Source organism: Pristiophorus japonicus, chromosome 3 (genome assembly GCF_044704955.1).
Source record: "Pristiophorus japonicus isolate sPriJap1 chromosome 3, sPriJap1.hap1, whole genome shotgun sequence".
Taxonomy (NCBI): Eukaryota; Metazoa; Chordata; class Chondrichthyes; family Pristiophoridae; genus Pristiophorus; species Pristiophorus japonicus.
In genome coordinates, this window is record NC_091979.1 from 3,895,218 (window position 1) to 3,922,362 (window position 27,145).

General features: G+C 49.6%; 1 protein-coding gene across 1 annotated transcript in view; it reads left to right on the forward strand.

The window, feature by feature from the left end:
* pnkd (PNKD metallo-beta-lactamase domain containing) overlaps nucleotides 1-27,145 on the forward strand; it is a 53,697-nt gene that overhangs the window by 11,255 nt on the left and 15,297 nt on the right. The window contains exons 2-5 of the mRNA XM_070877001.1: nucleotides 4,944-5,059; nucleotides 11,577-11,689; nucleotides 13,095-13,153; nucleotides 14,483-14,575. Of these exons, the coding sequence (XP_070733102.1) occupies nucleotides 4,944-5,059; nucleotides 11,577-11,689; nucleotides 13,095-13,153; nucleotides 14,483-14,575 (381 nt within the window). The remainder of the gene's footprint in view (nucleotides 1-4,943; nucleotides 5,060-11,576; nucleotides 11,690-13,094; nucleotides 13,154-14,482; nucleotides 14,576-27,145) is intronic.

Consider the following 27,145-nt stretch of genomic DNA (forward strand, 5'->3'; position numbering starts at 1 on the left):
TTGTGTCATCTGCAAATTTTGTTACACTACACTCTGTCCCCTCTTCCAGGTCATCTATGTATATTGTAAACAGTTGTGGTCTCAGCACCGATCCCTGTGGCACACCACTAACCACTGATTTCCAACCCGAAAAGGACCCATTTATCCCGACTCTCTGCTTTCTGTTAGCCAGCCAATTCTCTATCCATGCTAATACATTTCCTCTGACTCCGCGTACTTTTATCTTCTGCAGTAACCTTTTGTGTGGCACCTTATCGAATGCCTTTTGGAAATCTAAATACACCACATCCATCGGTACACCTCTATCCACCATGCTCGTTATATCCTCAAAGAATTCCAGTAAATTAGTTAACCATGATTTCCCCTTCATGAATCCATGCTGCGTCTGCTTGATTGCACTATTCCTATCTAGATGTCCCGCTATTTCTTCCTTAATAGTTTCAAGCATTTTCCCCACTGCAGATGTTAAACTAACCGGCCTATAGTTACCTGCCTTTTGTCTGCCCCCTTTTTTAAACAGAGGCGTTACATTAGCTGCTTTCCAATCCGCTGGTACCTCCCCAGAGTCCAGAAAATTTTGGTAGATTATAACGAATGCATCTGCTATAACTTCCGCCATCTCTTTTCGTACCCTGGGATGCATTTCATCAGGACCAGGGGACTTGTCTACCTTGAGTCCCATTAGCCTGTCCAGCACTACCCCTCCTAGTGATAGTGATTGTCTCAAGGTCCTCCTTTCCCACAATGTCTGCTTTTGTTGATAAGAGGCATCCAAGGTATGGGAAATGGTGCACGTTGTCCAGGGCTGTACCATGGATCTTGATGACTGGGGGGCAGTGCTGTGCGGCGAGGACAGGCTGGTGGAGGACCTTTGTCTTTCGGATGTTTAGCGAGAGGCCCATGCTTTCGTACGCCTCAGTAAATATGTTGACTCTGACTCTGACTTGGAGTTCAGCCTCTATGAATGAGAACATACTTTACCTGATTGGCTGCCCGGAGCCATGTGACTGCAGCTCCAGCCCTGCGCACGTGCCACAGCCTCACCTCTGGGCCCCCAAACTCTCGCCTATCCCGGGCCCTGATCCCCTCGCTCACGATCTCTCACCGCTCCTTCGAGAATATGGGAACGCATTGAAATAATTCCTGCTTTTGTGTGAACTCCTTCAGTCATCATCATCATAGGCAGTCCCTCGGAATCGAGGAAGACTTGCTTCCACTCCTAGCATGAGTTCTCAGGTATCTGAACAGTCCAATACGAGAGCCACAGTCCCTGTCACAGGTGGGACAGACAGTGGTTGAGGGAAGGGGAGGGTGGGACTGGTTTGCCGCACGCTCCTTCCGCTGCCTGCGCTTGGTTTCTGCATGCTCTCGGCGACGAGACTCGAGGTGCTCAGCGCCCTCCCGGATGCACTTCCTCCACTTAGGGCGGTCTTTGGCCAGGGACTCCCAGGTGTCGGTGGGAATGTTGCACTTTATCAGGGAGGCTTTGAGGGTGTCCCTGTAACGTTTCCTCTGCCCACCTTTGGCTCGTTTGCCGTGAAGGAGTTCCGAGTAGAGCACTTGCTTGGGGTATCTCGTGTCTGGCGTGCGAACAATGTGACTCTGCCCAGCGGAGCTGGTCGAGTGTGGTCAGTGCTTCGATGCTGGGGATGTTGGCCTGGTCGAGGACGCTAACGTTGGTGCGTCTGTCCTCCCAGGGGATTTGTAAGATCTTGCGGAGACATCGTTGGTGGTATTTCTCCAGCAACTTGAGGTGTCTACTGTACATGGTCCATGTCTCTGAGCCATACAGGCTGCGCGACCCACTCACATTTGCGTGTATGCGCGGTGCGTTGACAAGCCGGTGAGCCGTCTGCTTGGGACATTGGACCCTGATCAGTTAACTCAGCCCAGTCCAGCGGCTCGAGGTGTCAGCTGTGGCTCAGTGGGCCGCACTCTCGCCTCGGAGTCAAAAGGCTGTGGGTTCAAGTCCCACTCCAGGAACTTGAGAACAGAATCTAGACTGACACTCCCAGTGCAGTGCTGAGGGAGTGCTGCACTGCCAGGGGTGCTGACTTTCGAATGTGACGTTAAACCGAAGTTCCCGTTGTTGTTAAAAGCAATTTGCCGTCTCTCTCCATGGTGACCGTTGGTTGTGTCACATGATTCCCTGCAAAGCCCTGATTGGGTAGGAATGCAACTTACAGACTCAGGCTGCTCAATAACCATATTTGGGGCTCGGGGGGTGGGGGGAGGAAGGAGGTTAAGTCGGATCGTTCAATTCGATGCAGTGAACTCCAGCAGCCTCGGGAGCAGGGAAGGCGAAGCAGAGATTTGAGCGAGGTGTTTAAAACCATGAAGGATTTAGATAAGAGTAGATAAAGAGAAACAGTTTGCAATGGCTGAAGGCTCGATAACCAGAGGGCACAGATTTAAGACGATTGGTAAAAGAACCCGAGGCCACATGAGGGGAAATAAGGGAGAACCAGTGGATGTGGTGTATTTGGACTTTCAAAAGGCTTTTGACAAGGTCCCACACAAGAGATTGGTGTGCAAAATTAAAGCACATGGTATTGGGGGTAATGTACTGACGTGGATAGAGAACTGGTTGGCAGACAGGAAGCAGAGAGTCGGGATAAACGGGTCCTTTTCAGAATGGCAGGCAGTGACTAGTGGGGTGCCTCAGGGCTCAGTGATGTGACCCCAGCTATTTACAATATACATTAATGATTAAGGCAAAGGAATTGAATGTAATATCTTCAAGTTTTCAGACGACACTAAGCTGGGTGGCAGTGTGAGCTGTGAGGAGGATGCTAAGAGGCTGCAGGGTGACTTGGACAGGTTAGGCGAGTGGGCAAATGCATGGCAGATGCAGTATAATGTAGATAAATGTGAGGTTATCCACTTGGTGGCAAAAACAGGAAGGCAGATTATTATCTGAAAGGCAACAGATTAGGAAAAGGGAAGGTGCAACGAGACCTGGGTGTCATGGTACATCAGTCATTGAAAGTTGACATGCAGGTACAGCAGGCGGTCAAGAAAGCAAATGGTATGTTGGCCTTCACAGCTCGGGGATTTGAGTATAGGAGCAGGGAGGTCTTACTGCAGTTGTACAGGGCCTTGGTGAGGCCTCACCTGGAATATTGTGTTCAGTTTTGGTCTCCTAATCTGAGGAAGGACATTCTTGCTATTGAGGGAGTGCAGCGAAGGTTCACCAGACTGACTCCCGGGATGGCAGGACTGACATATGAGGAGAGACTGGATCGGCTAGGCTTATACTCACAGGAATTTAGAAGAATGAGAGGGGATCTCATAGAAACGTATAAAATTTTGACGGGACTGGACAGGTTAGATGCGGGAAGAATGTTCCCGATGTTGGGGAAGTCCAGAACCAGGGGACACAGTCTAAAGATAAGGGGTAAGCCTTTTAGGACTGAGATGGGGAGAAATTTTTTCACTCAGTTGTGAACCTGTGGAAATTTCTGCAACAAAAAGTTGTTGATGCCAGTTCATTGGATATATTCAAGAGGGAGTTAGATATGGCCCTTACGGCTAAAGGGATCAAGGGGTATGGAGAGAAAGCAGGAAAGTGGTACTGAGGTGAATGATCAGCCATGATCTTATTGAATGGCGGTGCAGGCTCGAGGGGCCGAATGGCCTTCTCCTGTGCTGGACTGTTGTATGCAATGGGAATTTAAACACTGCAAATGTTGGAAGCTCAAATTAAAATCAGCCAATGCTGGAGGTACACCGGTTAGTGCGGGAATACACTCTTTGTCAGACCTCACTGGGATGTACGCTGTGAGCTTCGCGAGGCGGGAGATGAGCGAGATTGTGAAGGCAGTGTCGAGGAAATCCTGCGCTGCGTCTAGTGCAGGCTGACCCTGACCTGGGAACACTGCAGCACTGCCTCATCTCGCCCCGAACTAGTGCACAAAGATAATGCTTTGATGTGACTCCAGTGTGACGCTCCTTATTTCTCTCTCCCTCCCACAATCTGGATTCATGATTTGGGATGAAGGGACCGAATGTAATGTAAATTTTCTGATGAGACAAAGCAAATTGTGAGGAGGACACAAATAATCTGCAAAGGAATATAGACGGGCTCAGTGAGTGGGCAAAGATTTGTCAGATGGAGTATACTGTGGTCAAATGTGAGGTTATCCACTTTGGCAGGAAAAATAAAAAAGCAAATGATTATTTAAATGGGTTACAAAATGCTGCGGTTCCGGGGGGGGCCTGGGGGTCCTTGTACGTGAAACTCAAAGTTAGTATGCAGGTACAGCAAATAATTAGGAAAACAAATGAAATGTTGGCCTTTATTGCAACGGGGATGGAGTTTAAAAGTAAAGAGGTCCTGCAACCAATTGTACAGGGTATTGGTGAGACCATACCTGGAGTACTGCACACAATATATATATGAGGGATATACAGCGTACTTGCATTGGAGGCAGTTCAGAGAAGGTTCACCAGGTCGATTTCTGAGATGAAGCGTTTAACATATGAAGACAGGTTGAGCATGTTGGGCCTATACTCATTGGAGCTTAAAAGAATGAGAGGTGATCTTATTGAAATGTATAAGGTTCTGAGGGGCCTGGACAGGGTAGATGCAGAGAGGATGTTTCCCCTCGTGGGGGAATCTAGAACTTGGGGGCATAGTTTCAGAATAAGGGGTCGCCATTTAAATTTCTTCTCTGAGGGTTGTAAATCTGGAATTCTCTGCCCTAGAGAGCTGTGGAGGCTGGGACATTGAGTATATTTAAGGTGGAGATAGACAGATTTTTGAGCGATAAGGAGTGAGGGGTTATGGGGAGCGGGCAGGGAAGTGGAGCTGAGTCCCTGATCGGATCAGCCATGATCATATTAAATAGCGGAGCAGGCTCGAGGGGCCAGATGGCCCACTCCTATTTCTTATGCCCACCCCCCCTTCCCCTCGCCTGCTAATATCCAATGTTCTGTTTCAGGTACACGCTGTATACAAGGACCAGACTAGGGTACATTTTTCACAAGAAGCAATTGAAGAAGACGCGGGAGCATTATCCCACCGGCCATTCCATCGTCTCTCCTAAGGTCACCAACAGTAAGTTCTCTACTGATTCATCAAGGCAGAGCCCCCCGCCCCATCCACTTCCTCAATTGTCTTCTTTCAAACATTGTCCATTGAGTTTGGTGCAAGTTCGCTGACTTGCAAACTGGAGGTTGGGGGTCATCGGAAATGTGCCTTTAATCTGTGTGGTTCGGTGTCTTTATCTGAGGCGGTGTAATGAAGGTTCACTAAATCAATTCCTGGGATGAGAGGTTTGTCCTATCGGAAGAGACTGAGTCGATTGAGTAAACTCTCTGGAGTTTACACCAACACCAATGTGTATTTATATAGCGCCTTTAACGTAGTAAAATGTCCCAAGGCGCTTTCCGCAGTGTTGTAAAACAAAGCCGTTCCATTTGACACAGAGCCACATAAGAAATTACGGCAGATGACCAAAAGCTTGGTAGGTTTTAAGAAGAGTCTTAAAGCGGGGGGGGTGTTGTGGGGCTGGAGGGGATTACAGAGATAGGGAGGGGGCGAGGCCATGGAGGGATTTGTAAATCAGGATGAGAATTTTGAAATTGCGGCGTTGCTTAACCGGGAGCCAATGTAGTCAGCGAGCACATGGGGTGATGGGTGAGCGGGATTTCTGGTGACTGAACTTTAGAAGAATGAAAGATGCTCTCGTTGAAACAGAAAAGATTCTGAGGGAGATTGACAGGGTAGATGTTGAGAGGTTGTTTCCCCCGGGCTGGGGAGTCGAGAACTAGGGGGCATGGTCTCGGTAAGGGGTCGGCCATTTAAGACTGCGAAGGAATTTCTTCACTCGGAGGGTTGTGAATCTTTGGAATTCTCCACTCCAAAGGGCTGTGGATACTGAAATGTTATGTCTATTCAAGGCTGAGATCGATAAAATTTTGGATTCATGGGGAATCCAGCGATATGGGGATCAGGCGGGAAAGTGGAGTTGAGGTCGAAGATCCGCCATGATCTCATTAAATGGCGGAGCAGGCTCGAGGGGCCGAATGGCCAGCTCCTATTTTTTATATTCCAAACTGTCTTAATACCGCCGAGCCAAAGTCTCCTTCGGAGTTTAAGCCCCACTTCAGATACTTGAGCCCCCAAAATCTAGACCGACACTTCAGTGCAGTACTGAATCACAGAAATTTACAGCACTGAGGAGGCCATTCGGCCCATCGTTTCCGCCGGCCGACCAAGAGCTACCCAGCCTAATCCCACTTTCCCGCTCTGGGTCCGTAGCCCTGTAGGTTACGGCACTTCAGGAGCACATCCAGGTACTGTTTAAACGTGGTGAGGGTTTCTGCCTCTACCACCCTTTCAGGCAGTGAGTTCCAGACCCCCACCACCCTCTGGGTGAAGACATTTCCCCTCAAATCCCCTCTAAACCTCCCCCCAATTACTTTAAATCTATGCCCCCTGGTTGTTGACCCCTGTGCTAAGGGAAACAGCTCCTTCCTATCCACTCTCTCCAGGCCCCTCATAATTTAATACACCTCAATAAGGTCTCCCCTCAGCCTCCTTTGTTCCAATGAAAACAAACCCAGCCTATCCAATCTTTCCTCATAGCTAAGATTCTCCTGGCAACATCCTGGTAAATCTCCAGTGTACCCCATTCAGTGCAGTACTGAAGGAGTGCTGCACTGCCTGAGGTGCCCCGATGACCCTGCCTGCCGCCTTGGGTGGCTGTGAATAGAGATTACGTCTTTGAGGGAGCACAGGTGAGTTGTCCTGGCCCAGCTACTCAAAAGCAAATTACTGCGCGTGCTGGAAATCTGAAATAAAAGCAAAATAAATGCTGGAAATCTCAGCAGGTCAGGCAGCATCTGTGGAGAGAGAAACCGAGTTAACGTTTCAGGTCTGCGACCCTTCGTCAGAACTGTCGAAAGCTAGAGATGTAACAGGTTTTTAAGCGCGTGCAAGGGGAGGAGGAGGAAAGAACAAACGGGAAGGTCTGTGCTAGGGTGGAAGGCAGGAGAGATTTGAGACACAAAGGGGACGATGGTGTGAGGCATGTGGTGACGGTAATGGGACAAGTAAAGCAACAAAAGATGGATCTAGCGGAGGTGTAGATGGGAACATCTTGGGCCGCCCCGACCTCTGAACACCGCCGCAGGTCGGGGCTATAAATAGAGCTGGAGCGCTGGGCCCTGGAACACCGTGGGCGAAGGTGCGGCGAATGAGGGTACGGGGCCCGGGAGAGGCGAGGGCCCAGGGGCAGCACGGGCCCAGCCCACACTGCGATATGTGGGCGCACTAGGTCCGTGCAGCAGAGCTGGTCTCCAGTCGTCCTGGTTAACCCTTGCCACTGGACCAAGACCTCGCTCTGTCAAGCCCCGTGTGGTGGCTGGTGTGCAACAGTCACCCCACGTTAAAACAATCCACACACAGGCATCTTCCACCCCCTCAACTGGAGTTCAGGACTGGAACATGGGGTCCTTCCTTGAAACATCTGTGAACTCGTGTGGAAGCAAGTCATCCTCGTTCGAGGGACCGCCCATGATGATGATGATGATGATGAGATGGGAATTGTAGAATCAAACAGATGAACTGGTCACTTTAAAGGACTGAGATGAGGAGAAATTTCTTCACTGAGGGTGCTGAACCTTTGGAAATCTCTACGCCAGAGGGCTGTGGAGACTCAGTCGTTGAGTATATTTAAGACGGAGATCGCTAGATTTTTGGATATCAAAGGACATGGGGACAGAGCAGGAAAGTGGAGTTGAGGTCAAAGATCAGCCACCACGATCTCATTGAATGGCGGAGCGGGCTCGAGGGGCCGAGTGGCCTGCTCCTAACTCTTATGCTCGCATTGCTCGTGGGATCTTGCTGTGTGCAAATTGGCTGCCGTGTTTAGCTACAAAACAGCCGCGACTGCACTTCAAAATTAACTCTTGACAAGCTGTAAAGTGCGTGGGACAGAGGTGAGAAATGATGCTATGTAAATGCGAGGTATTTGTTGTAAACCAGCCTGAGACTGTTGGGAGGGAAGCTGCTGTTGGTCTTGGACAGCAGGGCTCTGGTGCACTTGTGTTTAATGCACAGTTACTCCCCAAATACCTCCTACCTGACACTTTTATTTTTATAGTTCAGTGTGCATAAGAAGAACCAGTTTGGGAATGGGTGTTTCCACGGCTTTTTGATGTGCTAATGTTGGCACCAGCTTGACGTGGCCTCTGGGCAGTGTTCCCTCTTAATTTTTATCCCTCCTTTTAACTGGCTGCGCCAGCTCGTTCAAATTTTCGCGCATGCGTGGTTTCTCCTGTGGGAAAAGCCAGTGAGCATCCTGCATGGGACCTCCAGACCGCTGCCTGGCCGCACAGCTTAATGGGACATTGCTGCTGGGTTAGGAAGACCTGTGTTAGTCATGGCTCAGTGGGTAGCGCACTCTCGCCTTGAGTCAGAAGGTTGTGGGTTCAAGTCCCACTCCAGAGACCTTAGCGCAAAATCTAGGCTGACACTCCCAGTGCAGTGCTGAAGGAGCGCTGCACCATCGGAGGTGCTGTCTTTCAGATGAGACGTTCGACCGAGGTCTCATCTGCCCCCCTCGGGTGGATGTGAAAGATCCCACAGCCACTATTTCAAAGAGCAGGGGAATTCTCCTCTGTGTCCTGGCCAATATATATATATATATCCCTCAACCAACATCAATAAAAACAGATTTATCTCATCATTACTCTCATTGCTGTTGGTGGGGCATGTCAAAAGTACTGAACATAAGATCATAAGAAATAGGAGCAGGATTTGGCCCCTCGAGCCTGCGCCACCATTCAATATCATGGCTGATCCGATCGTGGACTCAGCTCCACTTCCCCGGCCGCTCCCCATAACCCTCGACTCCCTTATCATTCAAAAATCTGTCTTCTCCACCTTAAATATATTCAATGACCCAGCCTCCACAGCTCTCTGGGGCAGAGAATTCCACAGATTTACAACCCTCTGAGAAGAAATTCCTCCTCATCTCCGTTTTAAATGGGCGACTTCTTATTCTGAAACGATGCCCTCTAGTTCTAGGTTTCCCCCACGAGGGGAAACATCCTCTCTGCATCTACCCTGTCTAGCCCCCCTCAGAATCTTCCACGTTTCAATAAGATCACCTCTCATTCTTCTGAATTCCAATGAGTAGAAGCCCAACCTACTCGACCTTTCCTCATAAGTCAACCCCCTCATCTCCGGAATCAACCGAGTGAACCTTCTCTGAACTGCCTCCAAAGCAAGTATATCCTTCCTTAAATAAGGAGACCAAAACTGTACGCAGTACTCCAGGTGTGGCCTCACCAATACCCTGTACAGTTGTAGCAGGACTTCTCTGCTTTTACGCTCCATCCCTCTTGCAATAAATTGTAAAGCGCTTTGGGGCATTGTGAAATTCTGAAACTGATCCTCGCTGTAAGGTGTGGGATAATCAGGAATTGATCCAGTTGGAGCAGCTTGCTGACTAAGTTTACACATGAGACCAGCCGTCCCCTGTGGAGCCGTGATTCAGGCCCGAGTCAGCACCTGAAGAAGTGAATGGGAGAAAGTCAGCAATTATTTTAAATTGCCTGGTAACAGAGTCCACTGTGTATTCGCCACTACACCCCCAGCTTCTCGGAGGCAATGATCGGAATGCCAGGATGTTGCCAGGACTGGGGAATTTTAGCCATGAGGAAAGATTGGATAGGCTGGTTTTGTTTTCTTTGGAACAGAGGAGGTTTAAGGGGAGACCTGATTGAGGTGTATAAAATTGAGCGGCCTGGATAGAGTGGATAGCAGAGGGCATAGATTTAAAATAATTGGGGAAAGGTTTAGAGGGGATTTGAGGAAGAAATATTTTCATGCACAGGGTGTTGGGGGTTGGAACTCTTAGCCTGAAAGGGTGGTAGAGGCAGAAACCCTCACCACATTTAAACAGTACTTGGATGTGCACCTGAAGTGCCGTAATCTACAGGGCTACAGACCTAGAGCTGGAAAGTGGGATTAGGCTGGATAACTCTTTGTCAGCCGGCGCGGACACGATGGGCCGAATGGCCTCCTTCTGTGCTGTAAAATTCTATGATTAATTTACCCCAGTGTTATACAGTGACAGACCTGTACCCACCAGTACTGTACCCCAGTGTTATACAGTGACAGACCTGTACCCACCAGTACTGTACCCCAGTGTTATACAGTGACAGACCTGTACCAACCAGTACTGTACCCCAGTGTTATACAGTGACAGACCTGTACCCACCAGTACTGTACCCCAGTGTTATACAGTGACAGACCTGTACCCACCAGTACTGTACACCAGTATTATACAGTGACAGACCTGTACCCACCAGTACTGTACACCAGTATTATACAGTGACAGACCTGTACCCACCAGTACTGTACACCAGTGTTAGTGACAGACCTGCACCCACCAGTACTGTACCCCAGTGTTATACAGTGACAGACCTGTACCCACCAGTACTGTACCCCAGTGTTATACAGTGACAGACCTGTACCCACCAGTACTGTACACCAGTATTAGTGACAGACCTGTACCCACCAGTACTGTACCCCAGTGTTATACAGTGACAGACCTGTACCCACCAGTACTGTACCCGTGTTATACAGTGACAGACCTGTACCCACCAGTACTGTACCCCAGTGTTATACAGTGACAGACCTGCACCCACCAGTACTGTACCCGTGTTATACAGTGACAGACCTGTACCCACCAGTACTGTACCCGTGTTATACAGTGACAGACCTGTACCCACCAGTACTGTACCCGTGTTATACAGTGACAGACCTGTACCCACCAGTACTGTACCCGTGTTATACAGTGACAGACCTGTACCCACCAGTACTGTACCCGTGTTATACAGTGACAGACCTGTACCCACCAGTACTGTACCCCAATGTTATACAGTGACAGACCTGTACCCACCAGTACTGTACCCGTGTTATACAGTGACAGACCTGTACCCACCAGTACTGTACCCGTGTTATACAGTGACAGACCTGTACCCACCAGCACTGTACCCCAGTGTTATACAGTGACAGACCTGTACCCACCAGTACTGTACCCGTGTTATACAGTGACAGACCTGTACCCACCAGTACTGTACCCCAGTGTTATACAGTGACAGACCTGTACCCACCAGTACTGTACCCCAGTGTTGTACAGTGACAGACCTGTACCCACCAGTACTGTACCCCAGTGTTATACAGTGACAGACCTGTACCCACCAGTACTGTACCCCAGTGTTATACAGTGACAGACCTGTACCCACCAGTACTGTACCCCAGTGTTATACAGTGACAGACCTGTACCCACCAGTACTGTACCCCAGTGTTATACAGTGACAGACCTGTACCCACCAGTACTGTACCCCAGTGTTATATAGTGACAGACCTGTACCCACCACTACTGTACCCCAGTGTTGGGTCAAGGAGAGCTGAGGTGGGGCGGGGGTATTTGAGATGGGGGGGGGAGTGTTGGTGTGGGAGCTGTTGGATAGGGGAGGGGTGTAGGGGGTTGTCTGTGATACCAGGGCTTCACCATTGCTTTCATTGTAGTAATCTGTCCATTTTTGATGTTCAGATTTAAAAATCCTGCCGGTCCCGATACTGACAGACAATTACAGCTACGTGATCATCGACATGGCCACCAACGTTGCGGTGGTAGTTGACCCTTCCGATCCACTAATTGTCCAGGTAAGCTGCACATGTTCCGGATCAAAATGGCTGCTGCTTCTCCCCGGCTCCCTGGGTGATGCAACACACCCTCCCTGGGTCAGTGCATGGGGTAGATATCTGCCCCGGGGCGCTTGCCTGTGGCGCCCTCTATTGCTGGGAGGTGCATGGAACTGCCTGTGTGTGATAGGAGCTGGTCATACGCTCCCTCTACACGGAGCGTACTGCTTGGTCCTGTGTCTGTGCCCTACACGGTATTCCCAAGGAACGGTTGCTGTAGGTTAGACATTGGCCGTTCGGTCATGAGGGGCTGGGTTGGAATCCAGGCCAAGGCGGTGGAATAAATCCCCAATGTTTGGTGACTGCGAGGGTCCTGTGCCAAATGTTTTGGTGAAGTTCAGTCCAATCCCAGGTGGGTCAGGGATTACAGAACCGCACTGCCCCACAGATCACATTCATTGATAATCTTGCTTGAGGCGAGAACCGGAATAATGCAGTTGGAAGCCCTCTTCTGACATCAGGATTGAAGCAGATTATTGGGACAGTGCAGAGGGAGCTTTACTCTGTATCTAACCCCGTGCTGTACCTTGCCCTGGGAGTGTTTGATGGGGCAGTGTAGAGGGAGCTTTACTCTGTATCTAACCCCGTGCTGTACCTGCCCTGGGACTGTTTGATGGGACAGTGTAGAGGGAGCTTTACTCTGTATCTAACCCCGTGCTGTACCTTGCCCTGGGAGTGTTTGATGGGGCAGTGTAGAGGGAGCTTTACTCTGTATCTAACCCCGTGCTGTACCTGCCCTGGGAGTGTTTGATGGGACAGTGTAGAGGGAGCTTTACTCTGTATCTAACCCCGTGCTGTACCTGCCCTGGGAGTGTTTGATGGGACAGTGTAGAGGGAGCTTTACTCTGTATCTAACCCCGTGCTGTACCTGCCCTGGGACTGTTTGATGGGACAGTGTAGAGGGAGCTTTACTCTGTATCTAACCCCGTGCTGTACCTTGCCCTGGGAGTGTTTGATGGGGCAGTGTAGAGGGAGCTTTACTCTGTATCTAACCCCGTGCTGTACCTGCCCTGGGAGTGTTTGATGGGACAGTGTAGAGGGAGCTTTACTCTGTATCTAACCCCGTGCTGTACCTGCCCTGAGAGTGTTTGATGGGACAGTGTAGAGGGAGCTTTACTCTGTATCTAACCCCGTGCTGTACCTGCCCTGGGACTGTTTGATGGGACAGTGTAGAGGGAGCTTTACTCTGTATCTAACCCCGTGTTGTACCTGCCCTGGGAGTGTTTGATGGGACAGTGTCGAGGGAACTTTTATCTCAGTTGCTTGATGCTGATACTGGATGTAAAGTGGAAGAGTGACACATAGTGCCCTGAAGAATCTAGCGATACAGTATGTTGTTTCCGCCTGTTTTATTTTGATTTTTCAGGCATGTCTTGAGCGGGAGTGTGCAACTCTGGAAGCGATTCTCACCACACACAAGCACTGGTGAGTTGCGGCCTGCTGAGAGCTGTCACTTTTTAAAAAAAAAAAAAATGTTTTATATACTGTGATTTTATCTCCCCTACCCTGTCCTGAAGGCAACGACCTGCGTTGAGGTACAGTTCCACAAGTACCAGGTAACCCCAGTGGCTCAGTCTTCGGGAGTCTCGTGTTGGGCATGTGAACAATGTGGCCCGCCCAGCGGAGCTGGTCGAGTGTGGTCAGTGCTTCGATGCTGGGGATGTTGGGCCTGGTCGAGGACGCTAACGTTGGTGCGTCTGTCCTCCCGGGGGATTTGTAGGATCTTGCAGAGACATCGTTGGTGATATTTCTCCAGCAACTTGCAGTGTCTACTGTACATCGCAGAGACCAAGCGCAGGCAGCGGAAGGAGCGTGCGGCAAACCAGTCCCACCCACCCTTTCCCTCGACCACTGTCTGTCCCATCTGTGACAGAGACTGTAATTCCCGTATTGGACTGTTCAGCCACCTAAGGACTCATATTTTTAGAGTGGAAGCAAGTCTTCCTCGATGCCGAGGGACTGCCTATAATGATCATGAGAACATAAGAAATAGGAGCAGGAGTCGGCCATTCAATAAGATCATGGCTGATCCGATCATGGACTCAGCTTCACTTCCCTGTCCACTCCCCATAATAAGGGGATACCCTTATCGTTTAAGAAACTCATGATGACTCTTCATGAGCTATTTGACTATAGAGTGCATCACAACTGAGCCGGGCATATTTTCCAGCGAGTGGTTGATGTCTCGTGACCAGAGTTGGATGCCTTGTTTGATCTATTCCCTCCACCCCCACGGCCCCACCCCGCCCTCAGCTGCTGAGTGCAGTAGTTCCTCAATCGCTGACCCAGTTGATGAGGTAATTTTGTCCAGACTGGGGTTAAACGTCAGACCTTGTTTGGGTTTGCGCTACATTCGGCGATGCCTGTTCTCATTGGAGGAAGTGACAGACTATTGGTAATGAACCCTGGAATCTGATAACCTGCTTCATAACTGTAGTGAGTGGGTCACAGTCAGCTTCTGCCTCAATATTGATTTCTCTCTTTCTCGGTCTCTCTCCCCCTCACTTTCTCTTCCTCCCTTTTTCTTTTTTCTTTTCTTCCTCTTTTCTCTCTCTCTTTCCCTCCGTTCTCCTCTCCTCTTCATCCCCCCTCTCTTCTCCCCCCCCCCCCCCCCAATTCCCCTTTCTTTCCCCCCTCCCTACCCCCCACCCGTTCCCCTTCTCTTTCCCCCCCCCCCCCCCCCGCCATTCCTCCCTCTTTTCCCACCCTACATTTCCCTCTCCCTCTCTCCCATTCGTCTCCTTGTTTCTCTAGGGATCACAGTGGCGGGAACAAGGCTCTGAAGAAAATCTACAAATCTTGCCGAGTGTACGGAAGTTCCAGAGACAACATTCCTGGACTCACACAGTAAGTACTGCGGCTGTGATATCTACGCTCGACAGGTTGTGTTGAAGTAGCTGACCTGGAAAGCAGATTCCTGCTCTGCAACCTCTCCCACTGAGAGCAGGTACACGTTGAGGGCACCGTTCCCTCCAAGTGACACACCATCCTGACTTGGACATGTGCACCATTCCTTCATTACCTCTGGGTCAGTATCCGAGAATTCCTTACTCCACGCCCCTTCACCACTAGCGTTTCATTCAAAGAGCTGGATCACTGCCTCGGGGCAACTAGGGATGGGCAATAAATCATAACATGATAGAAATTTACAGCACGGAAGGAGGCCATTTCGGCCCATCGTGTCCGCACCGGCCGACAAAGAGCTACCCAGTCTAATCCCACTTTCCAGCTCTCGGTCCGTAGCCCTGCAGGTTACGGCACTTCAGGTGCACATCCAGGTACTTTTTAAATGTGGTGAGGGTTTCTGCCTCTACCCCCCTTTCAGGCCGTGAGTTCCAGACCCCCACCACCCTCTGTTTCCTTATCTCCCCTCTAATCCTTCTACCAATTACTTTAAATCTATGCCCTCCTGGTTGTTGACCCCTCTGCTAAGGGAAACAGGTCTATCCAGGCCCCTCATAATTTTATACACCTCAATCAGGTCTCCCCTCAGCCTTCTCTGTTCCAAGGAAAACAACCCCAGCCTATCCAATCTTTCCCCATAGCTAAAATTCTCCAGTCCAGGCAACATCCTCGTAAATCTCCTCTGTACCCTCTCCAGTGCAATCACATCCTTCCTGTAATGTGGTGACCAGAACTGCACGCAGTACTCCAGCTGTGGCCTAACCAGTGTTTTATACAGTTCAAGCATAACCTCCCTGCTCTTGTATTCTATGCACCGGCTAATAAAGGCAAGCATTCCTTTCCAGCCTTTCCAACATTGCCCAGATCGGGAGACCAAATTGGGCAGGCGTAGTTCTGGAGTGTTAAGGAGAGATTTAGCCTAAGTGTTTAAAATTATATGAGATCCTGGGCTTTTATCAATAGAGGCATAGAGTACCAAAGCAAGAAAGTTATGCTGAACCTTTTGTAAATCACAGGTTGGTCTTCGGCTGCAGTGTGGTGTTCACATCTGACCACGTTGGGAAGGATGTCACGGCCTAGGAGAGGCTGCTCTGGAGATTTACTGGAATGGTTCCAGGACTGGAGTTTTGTGAAGAGACTGGAGAAGCTGGGCTGGTTCTCCTGGGGGCAGAGAAGGAGATGGAGAGATGTAATAGAAGTATTTAAAATCGAGGTGTTTTAATAGAGTAAATAAGGAGAAACTGGTAGGAGGGCCGGACCCGAGGAAGCCAATTTCGAGTGATTGGCAATGGAACCAGAGGGGAGTTGAAGGCACTTTTTTTTTTTTTTTTACAGAGTTATAATGATTAAGAACATAAGAAATTGGAGCAGGAGTCGGCCATTCAGCCCCTTGAGCCTGCCCAGCCATTTAATAAGATCATGGCTGATCCGATCATGGACTCAGCTCCACTTCCCCGCCCGCTCGCCATAACCCTTTACTCCCTTATCGCTCAAAAATCTGTCTATCTCCGCCTTAAATATATTCAATGACCCAGCCTCCACAGCTCTCTGGGGCAGAGAATTCCAACGATTCACGACCCGCAGAGAGAAGAAATTCTTCCTCATTTCCGTTTTAAATGGGCGACCCCTTATTCTGAAACTATGCCCCCTCGTTCTAGATTCTCCCATGAGGGGAAACATCTTCTCTGCATCTACCTTGTCAAGCCCCCTCACATTCTTACACGTTTCAATAAGATCACCTCTATCTTCTAAACTCCAATGAGTATAGGCCCAACCTGCTCAACCCCCCTTCATCTCGGGAATCGACCTGGTGAACCTTCTCTGAACTGCCTCCAATGCAAGTACGCTGTATATCCTTCCTTATATAAGGAGACCCGAACTGTACGCAGAACTCCAGGTGTGGTCTCACCAATATCCTGTACAGTTAGAGCAGGACCTCCCTACTTTTATACTCTATCCCCCTTGCAATAAAGGCCAACGTTCCATTTGCTTTCCTGATCACTTGCTGTACCTGCGTACTAACCTTTTGTACAAGGACCCTCTGTACCACAGTATTTTCTAATCTCTCCCCTATTTAAATCATTTTGCTTTTTTATTTTTGCTATCGAAGTGGTCAACCTCACATTTTCCCATCTGCCAAACGCTCGGGAACACGCTGCCTGAAAGGGCGGTGGAAGCAGATTCAATAGTAACTTTCAAAAGGGAGTTGGATATATGCTTGGAAAGGAAAACATTTGTAGGGCAATGGGGGAAAAGAGCTGGGCGGGGGGGAGAAAGAGAGAGTGGGACAAATTGGACCACTCTTTCAAGGGTGGTGGAATCAGATCGCGGAGCAACTTTCGAAAGGCAATTGGACATGTGCTTGAAGAGGACAATTTGCGGGGTTGTGGAAAAAGAGCAGAGGGAGAGTGCGACTAAATGGATAGCTTTTCGAAAGAGCCAGCACAGGCACAATGGGCCGAATGCCTTCTCCTGTCTGAGAGAGCCTATGATTCTATGAGCATTTTTCTAACGAACCTCCCACCTCTCTCCAGCCAGCATTAAGAAAAAAGACTTGCATTTATATAGCGTTCATGACCATCGGATGTCCCGAAGCGCTTTACAGCCAGTGAAGTACTTTGCGATGTGCAGTGTAGGAGACATTTGTAGAGCGAGGGGGGGGGGGAGTTGGACTAATTGGATCGCTCTTAAACAGACAGGATGGGCTGAGTGGCCTCATCCTGTGCTGTATGAATCTATAAGTGGGGCCTGAACTCGCCACCTTCTGAATCGTGGACAAGAGCACGACCACTGAGCCCGGCCTGTCACCAAGCTCCTGGCACTAAAATTCCTTGAGGCTAGAAATTTGGTTGGCTCGGGCCACCCGTTTGGCATCGCAGATGGGGCACTAACGGGGTCGTTGAGCACCTCCTGCCCGAGCGCCGCACTGCCGCTGCCTGCCGCGAACGTCACCTGGCCGTTTGCGTTGCGCTCGCTAGCCCCGCCCACCCGGTGACGTCACCGAGTGCGCACCGCCGCGTTTGCGAAATTTGGTCTATCCGCCCACAGTGGCTCCCGTCTGTGGGTCCAGTGACGATCCCGGAGCGATATCGCCCAGGGTGTGAGGTCGGTGCCGGAATTTCACTCCTTCAACTTTTTATTTATTTGTTGCCGTGGTGGGGGAAGTGTGGCTGAGGTTTGTTGAATTTTTTGCCAAAAATTGAGTGGGCCTCCTGCGCTATCGCTCCGTGCGCGCCTGAGGAGGAGTCCACTCCCTTTAGCGCTCTACTCTTGGGGCAATGTAACGGAATATACGGCGGGACACATCGCCTGCCGTCATCACCGCCTCACAGCGAGCAGTATCGAATTTCTAGTCCAGAGTTTTAAAAAACACAGGGTGGCTTCCCCTGTGAAGTTCCAGAACAGCTGATTTTGGTCTTCAGTAGTGTTGGTGTGTGAGTGCGAACCCATGCAGCAGGAGTCTGTGGCATCAGTGCGGTTTAAAAGCACCCGACCACCTGAGAAAAAGTTCGAAAGAAAAACATGCATTACTATAGTGCATCTCACCACCTCAGGATGTCCGAAAACGCTTTACAGCCAATGAAGTGCTCTTTGAAATGTTGTCACTGTTGTAATGTAGGAAAACACGGCAGTTAATGTGCGCACAGCAAGCGCCCACAAACAGCAATGAAATAAATGACCCACTAATCCTTTCGGGTGTTGGTTGAGGGATAAATATTGGCCAGAACACCGGGGAGAACTCCCCCTTACTCTTCGAAAGAGTGGCCGTGGGATCTTTTGCATCCATCGCGAGAGGGCCAGACTTGCTTTAACATTTCATCCGAAAGACGGCGCCTCCGACAGTGCAGCACTCCCTCAGCACTGCACTGGGAGTGTCAGCTTGGATTACGTGCCCAAGACTCTCTGGTGTGGGGCTTGAACTTTCTGACTCGTGAGAGAGAGCTACCCACTGAACCATGGTGGATGCAAAGAGGATGTTTCCCCTCGTCGGGGAATCTAGAACGAGGGGGCATAGTTTCAGAATAAGGGGTCGCCCATTTAAAACTGAGATGAGGAGGAATTTCTTCTCTGAGGGTTGTGAATCTTTGGAATTCTCTGCCCCAGAGAGCTGTGGAGGCTGGGACATTGAATCATCATCAGAGGCAGTCCCTCGGAATCGAGGAAGACTTGGTTCCACTCAAAGTGAGTTCTCAGGTGACTGAACAGTCCAATACGAGAACCACAGTCCCTGTCACAGGTGGGACAGACAGTGGTTGAGGGAAGGGGAGGGTGGGACAGGTTTGCCGCACGCTCCTTCCGCTGCCTGCGCTTGGTTTCTGCATGCTCTCGGCGATGAGACTCGAGGTGCTCAGTGCCCTCCCAGATGCACCTCCACCACTTAGGGCGGTCTTTGGCCAGGGACTCCCAGGTATCAGTGGGGATGTTGCACTTTATCAGTGAGGCTTTGAGGGTGTCCCTGTAACGGTGCCTCTGCCCACCTTTGGCTCGCTTGCTGTGTAGGAGTTCCGAGTAGAGCACTTGCTTTGGGAATCTCGTGTCTGGCATGACTTTTGAATATATTTAAGGTGGAGATAGACAGATTTTTAAGCGATAAGGGAGTGAAGGGTTACGGGGAGCGGGCGGGGAAGTGGAGCTGAGCCCAAGATCGGATCAGCCATGATCGTATTGAATGGTGGAGCAGGATCGAGGGGCCGAATGGCCGACTCCTGCTCCTATTTCTTATGTTCTTATGATCTCTCACACTAAATATGTCCCTCTCTCTGGCTTTGACGGGATGTGATGTTGATTTTGGGTGTTTTTTCCCTTGCCGGTTTAGACGATGCATCTGCTCTTAACTGAGAATCGTGTTCTGGCTCGGGCATTTGAATTCCTCTTTATAATTGCGATATTTTTCTGAACTGGGTGCCCTGGGGCTGGGAAAGAATACAAAGAGCGGCCTGTTGTGACTAAACATTAAGTTTTAATGTGGGGAGAGGAGAAGTGGAAGAGAATTAAACGTTTACCCTTCCTTTCCCCCTGACCCCTCACTTCCAATCGCAAAGCACTGAGGCACAATTCAGTCGCCAGCTTTCAACCTGGAGCTTCAAGGAAACCGGGGGGGAAGGGAGTTGTTAAAGTGCCCAAAAATGTTTGGTTTTTTATTGTCGATTCTGTTTTTTGTTGTTGAGGTTTCAATCCATTTATTGTCCTCCCAGCATTGTTGAGAATTGGGTGATTCATCCTCCTAATTACTAAAAGTGGTGACACGTGATTTATTGAACCTGCTGCTCTGGTTTCTTTGTCAGAGTTTCCATTCCACTTTTTTAAAAATTAATTGTTTTTTTATTAAAATGCTGAGAAACCGAGTCCCATATCATCATTGGCAATCCCTCGGAATCGAGGAAGACTTGCTTCTGAGAAACTGAGGCCCATAGCGCAAACACCAAGCACAGAAAGAGGAGGAGCCAATGCACAGTTAATTCAGAAACTCGGAGATGCCAAACTTGTGTCAGTGGGCAGCACTCTCGTCTCTGAGTCAGAAGGTTGTGGGTTCAAGTCCCACTCCAGGGACTTGAGCACAAAACTCTAGGCCCACACTCCCAGTGCAGTGCAGTGCTGAGGGAGTGCCGCACTGTCGGAGGTGCCGTCTTTCGGTTTAGATGTTAAACCGAGGCCCTGTCTGCTCTCTCAGGTGGACATAAAAGTTCCCACGGCCACTATTTCAAAGAAGAGCAGGGGAGTTATCCCAGGTGTCCTGGGGCCAATATTTATCCACAAATCAACATAACAAATACAGATTATCCGGTCATTATCACATTGCTGTTTGTGGGAGCTTGTCTCTGCAAGATCCTGCTAATCTCCTGGGAGGACAGGCGCACCAACATTAGCGTCCTCGATCTGACCAACATCCCCAGCATTGAAGCACTGACCACACTCGATCAGCTCCGCTGGGCAGGGCCACATTGTCCGCATGCCAGACACGAGACTCCCAAAGCAAGCGCTCTACTCGGAACTCCTTTGCGGCAAACGAGCCAAAGGTGGGCAGAGGAAACGTTACAAGGACACCCTCAAAGCCTCCCTGATAAAGTGCAACATCCCCACCGACACCTGGGAGTCCCTGGCCAAAGACCGCCCTAAGTGGAGGAAGTGCATCCAGGAGGGCGCTGAGCACCTCGAGTCTCGTCGCCGAGAGCATGCAGAAACCAAGCGCAGGCAGCGGAAGGAGCGTGCGGCAAACCAGTCCCACCCTCCCCTTCCCTCAACCACCGTCTGTCCCTGTGACAGGGACTGTGGCTCTCGTATTGGACTGTTCAGCCACCTGAGAACTCATTCTAAGAGTGGAAGCAAGTCTTCCTCGATTCCGAGGGACTGCCTATGATGATGATGCTGTGCGCAAATTAGCTGCCGCATTTCCCACATTACCACAGTGACTACACTCCAAAAGTACTTCATTGGCTGTAAAGCACTTTGAGATGTCCGGTGGTCGAGAAAGGCGCTATATAAATGCAAGCCTTTCTTTCTCGGCAGTGGTTGATGTGGGTACTGTGGGTGTTTGCTTGCGGTTGGAGCCTCTTTCAGATTTGCATCAATTACCAAAGTATTCGGGGAATGTTTCGCGATGCGTTCTCCAACACTTTCCTGGCAGATGCCACTTGCACTTTTTGTTTAATCTGGTTAGGCCCCAGCTGGGGTATTGTGTCCAATTCTGGAGGATATCAAGTTGTTGCAGAGGAGATTGACCAGAATGGTTCCAGGGATGAGGGACTTCAGTGACGGGGATAGACTGGAGAAGCTGGGGTTGTTCTCCTTGGAGCAGAGAAGGTTAAGAGGAGATTTGATGGAATAAATAAGGAGAAACTATTTCCAGGAGGGTCGGTAAACAGAGGACGCAAATGTCAGATCATTAGCAAGCGAGTCGGGCCGGGCAGGGGAGGTGTGGCGGGGGGGGGGGGGTGAGAGATTTCATTATCCAGCGAGTTGTGATCGGGAACGCGCTGCCTGAAAGAACAGTGGGAGCAGATTCAATAGTCACTTTCAGCAGCAACATCTTCTGTTTATATAGCCATAAGAAATTATGACAGGTGACCAAAAGCTTGGTCAAAGAGGTAGGTTTTAAGGAGTGTCTTAAAGGAGAGTTAGAGGTTTAGGCAGGGAGTTCCAGAGCTTGAGGCCCAGGCAGCTGAAGGCACGGCCACCGATAGTTGAGCGATTATAATCCAAGATGCTCAAGAGGGCAGAATTGGAGGAGCGCATATATCCTGGGGGGGGCATAGGATTGTGAGACTGAAGGAGATTACAGAGATAGGGAGGGGGCGAGGGCCATCGAGGGATTTGTAAACAAGGATGAGAATTTTGAAATCGAAGCGTTGCTTAACCAGAAGCCAGTGTTGGTCAGTGAGCACAGGGGGTGATGGGTGAGTGGGACTTGGTGCGAGTTAGGACACAGGGCAGTGAGCACAGGGGGTGATGAGTGAGTGGGACTCTGTGAGTTAGGACACAGGGCAGTGAGCATAGGGGGTGATGAGTGAGTGGGACTCAGTGTGAGTTAGGACACAGGGCAGTGAGCACAGGGGGTGATGGGTGAGTGGGACTCAGTGTGAGTTAGGACACAGGGCAGTGAGCACAGGGGGTGATGGGTGAGTGGGATTGGTGCGAGTTAGGACATGGGGCAGTGAGCACAGGGGGTGATGAGTGAGTGGGACTCGATGCGAGTTAGGACACAGGGTAGCCGAGTTTTGGATCACCTTTAGTTTACATAGTGTAAAATGTGGGAGGCCAGCCAGGAGTGCTTTGGAATAGTCAAGTCTAGAGGTAACAAAGGCATGGATGAGGGCTTCAGCAGCGGATGAGCTGAGGGAAGGGTGGAGACGGGCGATGTTATGGAGGTGGAAACAGGCAATCTTAGTTATGAATTGGGAAAGGGAATTGGATAAGTATTTGAAGGGGAGCAAATTGCAGCACTGTGGTGTAAGACCGGGGGACTGGGAGTAATCGGGATTGCTTTCCCAACCAGCTGACGCAGTCACAATGGACCTCTGTTGGCCGATTCCATGGTTTCTCTCTGTGCTCCTGATTCTCTGGGTCTCTGCGGTGACTCTGCCGTTGCCTCCGGCTTAGTGCCTCTCAACAGCTGGTGAGCCCACCGGAGCAACACACCTCGATCGCGGACGTGAACATTTGACACACCCACCCCCAGCATCCATAGCCTTTTGGGGGGGGAGGGAGGGGGTTCTGTATGTGTGAAGCAGTGTTTCCTCACATCACCCCTGAACGACCTGGCTCTAATTTTAAGTTCGTGCCCCATCCCTCTTCCTCCGCGTCCTGTCCTCCCTTCCCCTCCCCCTCTCCGTCTACCCCCTCACTCTCTCCACTGCTTCAGCTGAATTGGGGCATTTTTCGAATGATGTGAGGAAGAGTTGGGACTGAGACCGGTAACAGAAACATTCCAGTGCCCTCAGCAGCCAGCACTAAATGCCTTGTAAATCTCCGAGCTCCATTAAAGTCTCGGTCACGGTGCAACAGAGATTTTGCTCAGGCAGCCCCTTCGTGGCCCCACAGAATGCGAGGCATTTCTGTGAAGATCGCTAACAACTGCCATGTGTTCATCATTCACAAAAAGACTGACCTGGGGCGCAAACTTTTCCTTCCGGTCCAGACAGTTCCATTTATTTTTGAATCTGTCGGGGGAATTTTCTTTGCAATTCCTTTCAAGTTTATTTTCATTGTGAATTTTTTGCGAAGCAATGTGAGGGGCGGCACGGGTTAGATACAGAGTAAAGCTCCCTCTACACTGTCCCATCAAACACTCCCAGGGCAGGTACAGCATGGGGTTAGATACAGAGTAAAGCTCCCTCTACACTGTCCCATCAAACACCCCCAGGGCAGGTACAGCACGGGTTCGATACAGAGTAAAGCTCCCTCTACACTGTCCCATCAAACACTCCCAGGGCAGGTACAGCATGGGGTTAGATACAGAGTAAAGCTCCCTCTACACTGTCCCATCAAACACCCCCAGGGCAGGTACAGCACAGGGTTAGATACAGAGTAAAGCTCCCTCTACACTGTCCCATCAAACACTCCCAGGGCAGGTACAGCACGGGTTAGATACAGAGTAAAGCTCCCTCTACACTGTCCCATCAAACACCCCCAGGGCAGGTACAGCACAGGGTTAGATACAGAGTAAAGCTCCCTCTACACTGTCCCATCAAACACTCCCAGGGCAGGGACAGCACTGGGTTAGATACAGAGTAAAGCTCCCTCTACACTGTCCCATCAAACACTCCTAGGGCAGGTACAGCACGGGGTTAGATACAGAGTAAAGCTCCCTCTACACTGTCCCAGTGTCCCAGCTTCCACAACATTTTATACTCCAATGAGTTGTGTTCATTTAATCAGTGCGAAAATAATTTAGTGGTACTGGGCTGTAGGCTCTAGAAACACAAAATGGGCTCATGGGAAACCTATTTGAGACCGTTGGCCTACAACAACTATATGTATTTATATAGTGTCTTTAACATAGTAATACATGCCAAGGCGCTTCACAAATGTAATATCCAAGTTTGCAGATGACACTAAACTGGGTGGCGGTGTGAGCTGTGAGGGGGATGCTAAGAGGCTGCAGGGTGATTTGGACAGAACATAAGAACATAAGAATTGGGAACAGGAGTAGGCCATCTAGCCCCTCGAGCCTGCTCCGCCATTCAATAAGATCATGGCTGATCTGGCCGTGGAATCAGCTCCACTTACCCGCCCGCTCCCCGTAACCCTTAATTCCCTTATTGGTTAAAAATCTATCTCTCTGTGACTTGAATACATTCAATGAGCTAGCCTCAACTGCTTCCTTGGGCAGAGAATTCCACAGATTCACAACCCTCTGGGAGAAGAAATTCCTTCTCAACTCAGTTTTAAATTGGCTCCCCTGTATTTTGAGGCTGTGCCCCCTAGTTCTAGTCTCCCCGACCAGTGGAAACAACCTCTCTGCCTCTATCTTGTCTATCCCTTTCATGATTTTAAATGTTTCTATAAGATCACCCCTCATCCTTCTGAACTCCAACGAGTAAAGACCCAGTCTACTCAATCTATCATCATAAGGTAACCCCCTCATCTCCGGAACCAGCCTAGTGAATCGTCTCTGTACCCCCTCCAAAGCCAGTATATCCTTCCTTAAGTAAGGTGACCAAAACTGCACGCAGTACTCCAGGTGCGGCCTCACCAATACCCTGTACAGTTGCAGCAGGACCTCCCTGCTTTTGTACTCCATCCCTCTCGCAATGAAGGCCAACATTCCATTCGCCTTCATGATTACCTGCTGCACCTGCAAATTAACTTTTTGGGATTCATGCACAAGGACCCCCAGGTCCCTCTGCACCTCAGCATGTTGTAATTTCTCCCCATTCAAATAATATTCCCTTTTACTGTTTTTTTTCCCCAAGGTGGATGACCTCTCACTTTCCGACATTGTATTCCATCTGCCAAACCTTAGTCCATTCGCTTAACCTATCCAAATCTCTTTGCAGCCTCTCTGTGTCCTCTACACAACCCGCTTTCCCACTAATCTTAGTGTCATCTGCAAATTTTGTTACACTACACTCTGTCCCCTCTTCCAGGTCATCTATGTATATTGTAAACAGTACCGATCCCTGTGGCGCACCACTAATCACCGATTTCCAACCCGAAAAGGACCCATTTATCCCGACTCTCTGCTTTCTGTTAGCCAGCCAATTCTCTATCCATGCTAATACATTTCCTCTGACTCCGCGTACCTCTATCTTCTGCAGGAACCTTTTGTGTGGCACCTTATTGAATGTCTTTTGGAAATCTAAATACACCACATCCATCGGTACACCTCTATCCACCATGCTTGTTATATCTTCAAAGAATTCCAATAAATTAGTTAAACATGATTTCCCCTTCATGAATCCATGCTGTGTCTGCTTGATTGCACAATTCCTATTTAGATGTCCCGCTGTTTCTTAATGATAGTTTCAAGCATTTTCCCCACTACAGATGTTAAACTAACTGGCCTATAGTTACCTGCCTTTTGTCTGCCCCCTTTTTTAAACAGAGGTGTTACATTAGCTGCTTTCCAATCCGCTGGTACCTCCCCAGAGTCCAGAGAATTTTGGTAAATTATAACGAATGCATCTGCTATAACTTCCGCCATCTCTTTTAATATCCTGGGATGCATTTCATCAGGACCAGGGGACTTGTCTACCTTGAGTCCCATTAGCCTGTCCAGCACTACCCCCCTAGTGATAGTGATTGTCTCAAGGTCCTCCCTTCCCACATTCCTGTGAAACAATTTTTGGCATCTAACAGGTTAGGTGAGTGAGCAAATGCATGGCAGATGCAGTATAATGTAGATAAATGTGAGGTTATCCACTTTGGGGGCAAAAACACGAAGGCAGAATATTATCTGAATGGTGGCAGATCAGGAAAAGGGGAGGTGCAACGAGACCTGGGTGTCATGGTACATCAGTTATTGAAGGTTGGCATGCAGGTACAGCAGGTGGTGAAGAAAGCAAATGGCATGTTGGCCTTCATAGTGAGAGGATTTGAGTATAGGAGCAGGGAGGTCTTACTGCAGTTGTACAGGGCCTTGGTGAGGCCTCACCTGGAATATTGTGTACAGTTTTGGTCTCCTAATCTGAGGAAGGATGTTCTTGCTATTGAGGGAGTGCAGCAAAGGTTCACCAGACTGATTCCCGGGATGGCAGGACTGACATATATGAGGAGAGACTGGATCGACTGGGCCTGTATTCACTGGAGTTTAGAAGGATGAGAGGGGATTTCATAGAAACAAAATTCTGACGGGACTGGACAGGTTAGATGCAGGAAGAATGTTCCCAATGTTGGGGAAGTCCAGAACCAGGGTACACAGTCTAAGGATAAGGGGTAAGCCATTTAGGACCGAGATGAGGAGAAACTTCTTCACTCAGAGAGTGGTGAACCTGTGGAATTCCCTGCCGCAGAGAGTTGTTGATGCCAGTTCATTGGATATATTCAAGAGGGAGTTAGATATGGCCCTTACGGCTAAGGGGATCAAGGGGTATGGAGAGAAAGCAGGAAAGGGGTACTGAGGGAATGATCAGCCATGATGTTATTGAATGGTGGTGCAGGCTCGAAGGGCCAAATGGCCCACTCCTGCACCTAATTTCTCTGTCCCATCAAACACTCCCAGGGCAGTGAGCACAAGGGTGATGAGTGAACCGGACTTGGTGCAAGTTAGGAGTAGGCCATTTGGCCCCTCGAGCCTGCTCCGCCATTCAATAAGATCATGGCTGATCTGATCATGGACTCGGCTCCACTTCCCCGCCCGCTCACCATAACCCTTTACTCCCTTATCGCTCAAAAATCTCTCTTATTTCCGCCTTAAATATATTCAATGACACAGCCTCCACAGCTCTCTGGGCCAGAGAATTCCACAGATTTACAACCCTCAGAAGAAATTCCTCTTCATCTCAGTTTTAAATGGGCGGCCCCTTATTCTGAGACTATGTCCCCTAGTTTTAGTTTCCCCTATAAGTGGAAATA